We start from the raw sequence: 10707 nt of genomic DNA on the forward strand, positions 1-10707 counted from the left end.
TTTCTTGAGAGGACCTATGATGGACCACATGTACACCTGTAGCTACTGCTTTATGACTGGATAGTGTGCAATGTATGGAGATGAGAAAAATGCGCTCTCACTTAAATTTCTCAACAAGTATAGATTGATGATAGAGATAAATAGAAAAAATATATAAATATAGATAGATAGTAGATGATAGAAGATAGATAGTATATAGAGACTAATTATTGAAATAAATAATGATGAACAGATAAATATTGCCTAAATATATTTCTGCTAAATATAACATACTGTTTTATTTTCCAGCTGCCATGACAACTTTTGTTTTCACAATGATTATGGAAAATAAAACTACAGTGAGTGGATTTCTTCTCATGGGTTTGTCTGACAACCATGACCTGCAGATCTTGCATGCTTTGTTATTCTTGGTGACATACCTATTTGGGTCAGCAGGGAATTTCATCATTATCACCATCACAACACTGGACCCACAGCTCCAGTCTCCAATGTATTACTTTCTGAAGCACCTTTCCATTCTGGACTTCTCATCCCTCTCTGTCACAGTTCCCCAGTATATTGAGAGTTCCCTGGCACGAAGTGGCTACATTTCATATGGACAGTGTATGATTCAGGTTTTTTTCTTCACAGCTTTGGCCTGGAGTGAGACAGCCATTCTCACAGTGATGTCTTATGACCGCTATGTGGCCATTTGCCTCCCACTGCACTATGAAGTCATCATGAGTCCCAGAAAGTGCACTTGGGCTGTGGCAGCTGTGTGGTTAAGTGGAAGCATCTGTGGAACATTATACACAACAGGTATACTATCTATCAGATTCTGTGGTAATAGAATAATTCACCAGTTCTTCTGTGATGTCCCCCATTTGCTCAAACTCTCCTGCTCTAATGATTACCTTGTAATAATTGGAGTGGTTAATTTTGTGGCTGTAATAGCCTTTGTCTGCTTTATTGGGATTGTCATCTCCTATGTCCACATATTCTCCACAGTTCTCAGGATGCCCTCTGCTGAAAGCAGGTCTAAGGTCTTCTCTACTTGCCTGCCCCACCTATTTGTTGTCTCATTGTTTCTTTCTACAGGAACCTTTGCATATCTCAACCCAGCCTCAGACACTCCAACTGCTTTAGAGTTTTTATTCTCTATCTTTTACACAGTACTGCCTCCAACTCTCAACCCTGTTATTTATAGTCTGAGAAATGAGACCATAAAGAGTGTTGCAAGGAAGTTACTGTTTAGTAGAAAATTTGCTGGTTGGAATGATTTGGCCTGTTATTTATGATTATTTAATTATACATGTGAATGATTTTATTCATTGGGTTTTCTTCAAACTCTCATGAATAATAATATTTTGTTTTGTTTTTCTGTGCATAAACTAAGTTTTAAAATCATGTACTTATGGAAGTACATTGTCTTCTTTCTTTGCATGTTAGTATTAACAGTGCTGTTCATTCAAATTAATAAAAAATTAATAGCCTTGTAATATAGATTCACTAGTTTTTAGTCCCTAACAGATACACAAGCAGAAAAACTGACAATCTCAGTATATTTCTAACACGTTTGCAGAGGGAAAATTACAAAGAGTTAAACACAACCATAATCCTAATAGCCCTAGGCCTATCACCAAGTTATAAATTTAAGTCAATGATATATTTTTAAATTTATTTTAAAATTATTTTTGTCTAGTAATGTACATTTGGTTTAAATGTATATGGTATCAGCAGATAAATTTGTAGTCTTGCAGTTAAAATTTTCCTAAACTATAGATTTTAATTTATATTAAAATTTGTCTGTATATATCCCCTTATTTTTCCTATAAAATATCTTCAACACTTAATTATTGTTAAGTCATTGTAATATGCATTTGTAATTACCCAGCTTTGTTTGTATAATTCTAAAGATTAAGTTTATTGAATCAAAGTATACAAAATATTCAACTCACTTAACTGATGTGACCAATAGGGTTTGTACAAATAAGTGTCAATTATTTATGTGTCAATTAAAAATGTAGGTCCTAAGCACATCTAAAACTCTCAGGATTTTACTTGTTCATGAAGAACTATGGATACAGTTGGATGAAACCCTGCCAGATGTCTGTAACATAGTAATCAACAGCACTGGGATATGTTGAGATTTGTATTTCAGTAAAAATCCTAATCCACCTTTGCAAAATTTCTTCAAATATGTGTTAGCTCAACAGATCAAACACAATGATACTACTTGTTAGTGTTCATATTATTAAAATCTTGCATATTCCTTTTCTTTTTGTAAGAAGCTTCATAAGAATGATAATCCTCATTTTAAAGTGGTAAAACAGCTCCTCAGTCTCTATTTCTGTTATTCAGGCCATTTTTTCTATCCAAATTCTGTATATAGTATTTTTAGACATAGATTTTGATACCTGTAAGAACGAAAGTTGGTCAGGCTAGATTTTCAAGATACAACCAAAAATAACAGATCATCAGGCACTTTACCTCCTCAGACATTGACCTGTTCTATCCATCTGCAGAGGCATGTAAATTATATTTGATTCTTTTTGAGTTGCATATTTTCTGAAATACTTGTGCTAGCCTGTTATTTTAGTAGTGGACTGAATTTGAACATAAGCAAACCAATTCCATTTCCTAACCTTATATTTTAGATTTATTTACATAAGCATTCATTTATAAATTTTGTTGTCTTCTGTCCTAGAAATGTTGGATATCTTCATTTTAGTAATAAAGTTATTTTCTTTGAGATTATTGATCTTTCAAATATATAAAACGATTTTGGGAATGTTGTGTTCTTTGACATTAAATAGTTTGCCTTATTTTTAACAAGCAGCAAAAGCTTTGTTGTAGACCCCCAAACAAAAAGCATTGACAATTCTTTTTAAAAAGAATACATTTTTCAATCTTTGTTTTGTAATTGCATTTGTATGGTTCATTTACATATAGTTCACTTTCTATTAACAGTAACTCTGTGATGAACAACCAATGACCTGTGAATTCCATAAACATTAGACATTACTACCACTCTCTTCCAAGGGGCAAAACACTTCCTCTTCTGATTTTCCTATATCTAGAATGTAGATACAAGACCTAGGTTATTGCATTGGGTGCTCCAGCTGGAGACACCAGCTTAGAGAAAAACAGAAAGAAAAAGCTAAGCAGGAGTCATTTCTACCAAATTTGGTGGGTTAGGTGCTCAGCTTTAGAAAGCTGTGTTCTGAGTTCAGAATCCAATCTATAAATCAGGACATCAGTAGTATGACAATCATTATCTGTGTCCATTTGTCAGCCCTATGGTCTGTGCTGGGCCATTCGTAACCCTGGCCTTATATGTTCCAAACTTGGTTACCTCTTTCTAAAGAGATCCTGTAACATACTTAGTATGCTTTTAAAATCCTATTTAATTGAGAAAAAGAAAAAATAGGGTGTGTTGAAGTTAAATAATCAGGTCATCAGCATTTTAAATCTCATATCATTTTTGCTTTCCAAAGAAACCTTAGATCTACTAATAGCCCCAATGTCCTCATCAATAACTTTTCTAATTATATGAGTAAATGCCTTGAACAACTTGAAAAAAAAGTAAAGAAAAAAAGAGGTATCTCCAAATGTGATACAAACACAAAAGAGAGATGACCAATGTTGTCTAGTATATAGTATTATATCCTAATAATCTCAGGGTTTGGTGATAGAGTTATAGGACAAAGGGAGCTGGAAAAAGCTTGAGTTTCAATGGCATGTCTATCATTTATTTTTCCAAATGTTACATTACAGCTTCTCAGACTCATACTTAGAAAATGAAGTGAAATGTTTCTTCAGTTTATTTTAAATAAATTTATTTCCCTTAGTTCCCTCTGTATCCTATCTCTCTTCTTTATTAAAGCATATTTGTTACATCACTTACACAAACTTAAAATATTACTGTTTTGAACACCCACTTGTTGTGCAAAAGTGAAATGAAAGCATTACATTTTCTTCAGGCTGGAATGTTCTCATACACAGATGCTAGTCTGTGAATAAACAAGTGAGGCAGAAGGCAACCCTGCCTCTTACCTGGTTTCACTTTTTCCTCACTTTATTTTTAATTATTTATTTAAAATTTGATATTAAATATAATTTCACCTTTTCTACATTTCCTTTCCCCCATCCACATTAGCTCATGTACCCTACACTGGACCAAATATCAAGAAGCTGAAATTTCAGGAATAAACAATTCATATGTGTTTTTTTTTTTTTTTTTTTTTTGGTTGGTCATTACTTTTTGAAGATACTTTAAAGGATACTTAACTTTTTTCTTACATAAAGATTTGTTAGGTTGAGTGAAGGTTTTCTTGCAGAGATCATGAACATTCACAAACAATGCCTTGGACCAACACACATAGTGATATAGATAAAAACTCTGTATTTTTAAGGAGATATAGCAATAATTTTATTCCTTGGAGCATTTTGCAGTATTTGTAGACTGGTGCCTTGTTCAACATCTTCAAAGAAGCTTCCACATGCAGTATAAGGGAACAAAGAGATTCACAACTGAACAGTGTACAGAGAATGAAAACCTTAGAAGCACTCAATCCTTTTCAATCCTTTTTTTTTTTTTTTTTTTTTTTTTTTTTTTTTTTTTTTTTTGGATACAGGGTTTCTCTGTGTAGCCCTGGCTATCTTCGAACTCACTCTGTAGACCAGGCAGGCCTCGAATTCAGAAATCCTCCTGCCTCTGCCTCCCAGGTGTTGGGATTAAAGGTGTGTGCCACCACCACCCGGCAGAAGCATTCACTCCTAAATGGAGCATCTCTATCAATTTTTTTTCTGTCAAAGCTCAAAGAATCCTGCAAAAGTGGAGGCCAAAAGAAGGTAAGAGTTAGAGGGGATGAAAGAGTGTAAGAGCCAGAGGGGATGGAGGCGACTAAGGAAATGAGGCCTTCTAAACACAGGAATACTAAAGCACTTGTGAACTCCCAGAGACTGTGGTAGGATGCACAGGGCCTGCACAGGTGCACCAGATGGGGTCCCAGTAATGAGAAGAAAAGTGAACACAGTTCTCATCCCTAACCCAGAAATAAAAATTCAAATCTAAGCTGTTCCTCAGAAAACTTGGCATAACACTTATGGAGGACCCTGCCATACCACTCCTGGCCATATACCCAGAGGATTCCCCAGCATGCAATAAGGACATATGCTCCACTATGTTCATAGCAGCCCTATTTATAATAGCCAGAAGCTGGAAAGAACCCAGATGTCCCTCAATGGAGGAATGGATACAGAAAATGTGGTATATTTACACAATGCTACTTAGCAATTAAAACAATGAATTCATGAAGTTCCTAGGCAAATGGTTGGATCTGGAAAATATCATCCTAAGTGAGCTAACCAAGTCACAAAAGAACACTCATGGAATTCAGTCACTGATAACTGGATTTTAACTCAGAAACTCTGAATACCCAAGACACAATTCACATATCAAATGACTCCCAAGAAGAAGGAAGGAGAGGTCTGAAAAGACTTGTGCCAGCATTGTAGGGGAGCACCAGGACAGAGAAGTATGAGGGGGTTGATAGGAGAATGGGAGGAGGGAAGAGGGCTTAGGGAACTTATGGGGAGGAGGGAATGTGGAAAGGGAAAATCATTTGGAATGTAAACATAGAATATAGAAAATAAAAAAAGAAACTCCAAAACTTAAAAAATAAATAAATAAATAAATAAACTTTATTTTCCCCAGCAGAATCTCACTGGGGAAAAAACAAAATCAACAACAACAAAAAGAAACAAAAATATCTAACAAACAAATCCAGTGACACTATTAATGGTAATCAGATATGCTTGCAGTTAGGAACCTAACATAGCTGTCATATAAGAATCTTCATCCAGCAGCTGATGGAAACTGATGTAGAGACCCACAGCCAAACGTTTGGCAGGGCTCAGGGAGTCTTGTGGAAGAGAAGGATTGAGGGAACCAGTGGCGTCAAGGACACATCAAGAAGACCTACAAAGCCTGGGGCCATGGAAGCTCAAAGAGTCTGTATCACCAACCAAAGAGCATCCATGGAATGGACCTAGCCACCCACCCCCACATTTGTAGCTTGATCTTCCTTGTGGTCTCATAACAACTGGACCAGGAGCTATTTCTGACTCAGACTCTGTTGGCTGTCTTTGAATTCCATTCCCCTAGCTGGGCTGCCTTGTCTGGCATAACAGGAAAGGATGAACTTAGTCCTGAGTCAACCTGGTATGCTAAAGTGGGTACCATGGGGTGGACAGTGGCAGTTCCCCTTTTTATGAAGATATGGGGAGGATGGATTAGGGAAAGGGGAGTTGGAGCATGGGCCTGGAAAGAGAGAAGAGAGTGAGACTGAGATCAGGATGTAAAGTGAATATATTAATTATAAAGGAGAAAAAAAACACAATGGCATCTTTGAGGTTGTATGCTTCATTCCAGGAAATTTTTCTTAACCTTATAGATCCTTTGCATATATGTATTTTGCCTTCTGGTTTTGATTTCTTTATGGAATCCTTGGGTATGGTGAGCAAACATGTGTATGACTGCATTTACTTGTGTTTCACAGGATTTTTCTTTGGCTGTATTTCTTCTGCTTTTATTTTATATTTTATTTTTGTTTTTTATTTGTATTTTTTATTAGATGTATTCTTTATTTACATTTCAAATTATTTCCCCTTTTCTGGATCTCCCCTCCACAAAAATCCCCTAAGTCCTCTTCCCTGCCCCTGTTCCCCAATAAACTCCTTCCCACTTCCCTGTCCTAGCATTCCCCTACACTGCTACACTGAGCCGTTATAAGACCAGGGACCTCTCCTTCCTTCTTCTTTGGCATCATTTGATATGTGAATTGTGTCTTGGGTATTTCAAGCTTCTGGGCTAATATAGGTTTATCAGTGAGTGCATATCATGTGTGTTCTTTTGTGATTGGATCACCTCACTCAGGATGACATTCTCTAGTTCCACACACTTGTCTAAGAATTTCATTAATTCATTGTTTTTAATAGCTGAGTAGTATTCCATAGTGTAAATATACCACATTTCTGTATCCATTCCTCTGTTGAGGGACATCTGGGTTCTTTCCAGCTCCTGGCTATTATAAGTAGTGCTGCTATGAACATAGTGGAGCATGTTTCCTTATTGCATGCTTGGGAATCCTCTGGGTATATGCCCAGGAGTGGTATAGCAGGGTGTTCCAGATGTGTCATGCCCAGTTTTCTGAAGAACCGCCAGACTGATTTCCAGAGTGGTTGTGCCAGCTTGCAATTCCACCAGCAGTGGAGGAGTGTTCCTCTTTCTCCACATCCTCGCCAACACCTGCTGTCTCCTGAGTTTTTAATCTTATCGATTCTGACTGGTGTGAGGTAAAATCTCAGGGTTGTTTTGATTTGCATTTCCCTAATGACTAATGATGTTGACTATTTCTTTAGGTGCTTCTCAGCCATTCGATACTCTTCAGGTGAAAATTCTTTGTTTAGCTCTGTACCCCATTTTTAATACAGTTATTTGGAGCTCTGGAGTCTACCTTCTTGAGTTCTTTGTATATATTGGATATTACCCTCTGTTGGATGTAGGATTGGTAAAGATCGTTTCCCAATCTGTTGGTTGTCGTTTTGTCCTATCGACAGTGTCCATTGCCTTACAGAAACTTTGTACTTTTATGAGGTCTCATTTGTCAATTCTTGACCTTAGAGCATAAGCTATTTGTGTTCATGAAAATTTCCTCTGTGCCCATGTCCTCAAGGCTCTTCCCCAATTTCTTTTCTATTAGTTTTAGTGTGTTGAGTTTTATTTGGAGGTCCTTGATCCACTTGGACTTGAGCTTAATACAAGGAGATAAGAATAGATTGATTTCCATTCTTCTGCAAGCTGACCTCCAGTTGAGACAGCTTCATTTGTGGAAAATGCTATCTTTTTTTCCCACTGGATGGCTGCAGCTCCTTTGTTAAAGATCAAGTTACCATATGTGTATGGGTTTCTTTCTGGGTCTTCAATTCTATTCCATTTATCTACCTGCCTGTCACTGTACCAATACCATGCAGTTTTTAACACTATTGCTCCATAGTACTGCTTGAGGTCAGGTATACTGTTTCCCCCAGAAGTTCTTTCACTGTTGAGAATAGTTTTAGCTATCCTGGGGTTTTTGTTATTCCAGATGAATTTGAGAATTGCTCTTTCTAACTCTATTAAGAATTGAGGTAAGATTTTGATGGGGAATGCATTGAATCTGCATATTGCTATTGGTAAAATGACCATTTTTTTCCTATATTAATCCTGTTAATCCATGAGCATGAAAGATTTTTTCATCTTCTGAGGTCTTCTTCAATTTCTTTCTTCAAAGACTTGAAGTTCCTGTCATAGAGCTCTTAAACTTGTTTTGTTAGAGTCTCACTAAGATACTTTATATTGTTTGCAGCTATTGGGAAAGGTGTCATTTCCCTAATTTCTTTCTTAGCCTGATTTTTTAAAAATTCGATATATTCTTTATTTACATTTCAACTGTATAGGAAGGCTACTGATTTGCTTGAGTTAACTTTATATCTGGCCACTTTGCTGAAATCGTTTATCAGCTGCAGGAGTTCTCTGGTGGAGTTTCTTTGGGTTGTTTAAGTATACTATCATATCATCTGCAAATAGTGATAATTTGACTTCTTCCTTTCCAATTTGTATCCCTTTGATCTCCTTTTGTTGTCTAATTGCTTCAGCGAGAACTTCAAGTATGATTTTGAATGAATATGAAGAGCAGGCAGTCGTGTCTAGTCCCTGATTTTAGTGAGATTGCTTCAAGTTTCTCTCCATTTATTTTGATGTTGGCTACTGGTTTAGTGTATATTGCTTTTTACTCTGTTTAGGTATGGACCTTGAAGTCCTATTCTTTCCAAGACCTTTAACATGAAAGGATGCTGAATTTTGTCAAATGCTTTTTTCAGCATCTAATGAAATAACTGTGTTTTTTTTTTCTTTGAGTTTGTTTATGTAGTGGATTACATTGATGGATTTCTGTATATTGAACTATACCTGAATCCCTGGGATAAGGTTTAGTTGATCATGGTGATCTAGTGTGTAGTTTCCCTCCTTTTGTTGTTTTCTATTCATTATCCTTTGAAGGTCTGTGGAAAGGTACTGTAAAATTTTGTTTATTTTCATGAAATATCTTGCTTTCTCCATCTATGGTGATTGAGAGATTTGCTGGATATAGCAGTCTGGGTTGAAATTTGTGTTCCCTTAGGGTCTGTATGACATCTGCCCAGGATCTTCTGGGTTTCACAGTCTCTGGTGAGAAGTCCAGTGCAATTCTGATCTGTCTTTATAAGTTACTTGACCTTTTTCAATTATTGCTTTTAAAATTCTTTCTTTGTTTAGTATATTTGGTGTTTTAATTATTATGTGACAGGAGGAATTTCTTTTCTGGTCAAATGTATTTGGAATTCTGTAGGCTTCTTGAATATGCATGGGCATCTTTTTCATTAGGTAAGGGAAGTTTTCTCCTATAATTTTGTTGAAGACATTTACTGGCCCTTTAAGTTGGAAATCTCCACTCTCTTCTATACCTATAATGCTTAGGTTTGGTCTTCTCATTTTGTCCTGGATTTCCTGTATGTTTTCAGTCAAGAACTTTTTGCATTTTTCATTTTCTTTGACTGTTGTATCAATGCTTTCTATTGTATCCTCTGCATCTGAGATTCTCTCTTCTATCTCTTGTATTTTGTTGTTGATGCTTGGGTCCATGACTTCTGACTTCTTTCCTAGGTTTTCTATGTCCAGCATTATTTCCCTTTGTGATTTCATTATTGTTTATACCTCCATCTTTAGATCCTGGATGGCTTTATTCAATTCCTTCACCTGTTTTTCTGTGTTTTCCCTTAGTTCTTCAAGGGCTTTTCCCTGTTTACTTGTATTCTCCTGTATTTCTTTAAGGGAGTTATTTATGTCCTTCTTGAAGCCTTCTATCAGCATTATGAGCTGTGATTTTAAATCCAAATCTTGCTTTTCTGGTGTGTTGGAGTATATAGGACTTGCTGTTGTGGGTGAATTGGGTTCAGGTGATGCCATGTTGCCTTGATTTCTGTTAGTAACATTCCTACTTTTGCCTTTTGCCATCTGTATTTCTCCGGTGTTAGTTAGTCCTACTGTCTCTGGCTGGTGCTTGTCCCTCTTGTGTGCCTACAAGCCTGTCTCAGCACCCTTGGGTGACTGTCTCTCCCCTGGAACAGAATGCTGTGGTGCTGCCCAGCTCCTGGGTACAGGCGGGGCCCTGGTAGACCAAGTCCCAAGTGATCTTATACTCATGTGTTCCCTGGGTTCCTGGCTATAACAGCCTGCTCAGTAGCAGGAGTGAAGATGCTGGCCTTACCTCTAAGAGTAGGAGTCCTTGCAGAACAGATGTCCCCTGGCAGGATAGGTGCACATATGTTTGTGATGCTGCCCAGCTCCTGGGTGCAGATGGGGCCTTGCCAAATCGTGTCCCAAGTGATCTTATACTTGGGTGTTCTCTGCTGTCCTGGCTGTACCTATCTGCTCAGTAACTGGAAATATTTCTGGTAATATTGAATTAAAATATAGAAAAAGTGTTAAATTTGAAATTTTTCATGGAAAATATTACAGATAAAATGGTAGACATAGAAAAATTACTAGAATAATTGAAGAAGGAAGTGTAAATATTTTCTGATAAAATTGTAGATTTTCATGAAAAATATATCTGATAAAATTGAAGGAATATATAGAAAAAAAGC

General features: G+C 36.7%; 1 protein-coding gene across 1 annotated transcript; it reads left to right on the forward strand.

Annotated features, from left to right (window-relative positions):
• Positions 1-314: 314 nt before the first annotated feature.
• Positions 315-1277, forward strand: LOC127669285 (olfactory receptor 14J1-like). The gene has a single exon (XM_052163123.1). The coding sequence runs from the start codon at positions 315-317 to the stop codon at positions 1275-1277; it is 963 nt and encodes a 320-aa protein (XP_052019083.1).
• Positions 1278-10707: the final 9430 nt, after the last annotated feature.

The sequence above is a fragment of the Apodemus sylvaticus genome, chromosome 19 (genome assembly GCF_947179515.1).
Source record: "Apodemus sylvaticus chromosome 19, mApoSyl1.1, whole genome shotgun sequence".
Lineage (NCBI taxonomy): Eukaryota > Metazoa > Chordata > Mammalia > Rodentia > Muridae > Apodemus > Apodemus sylvaticus.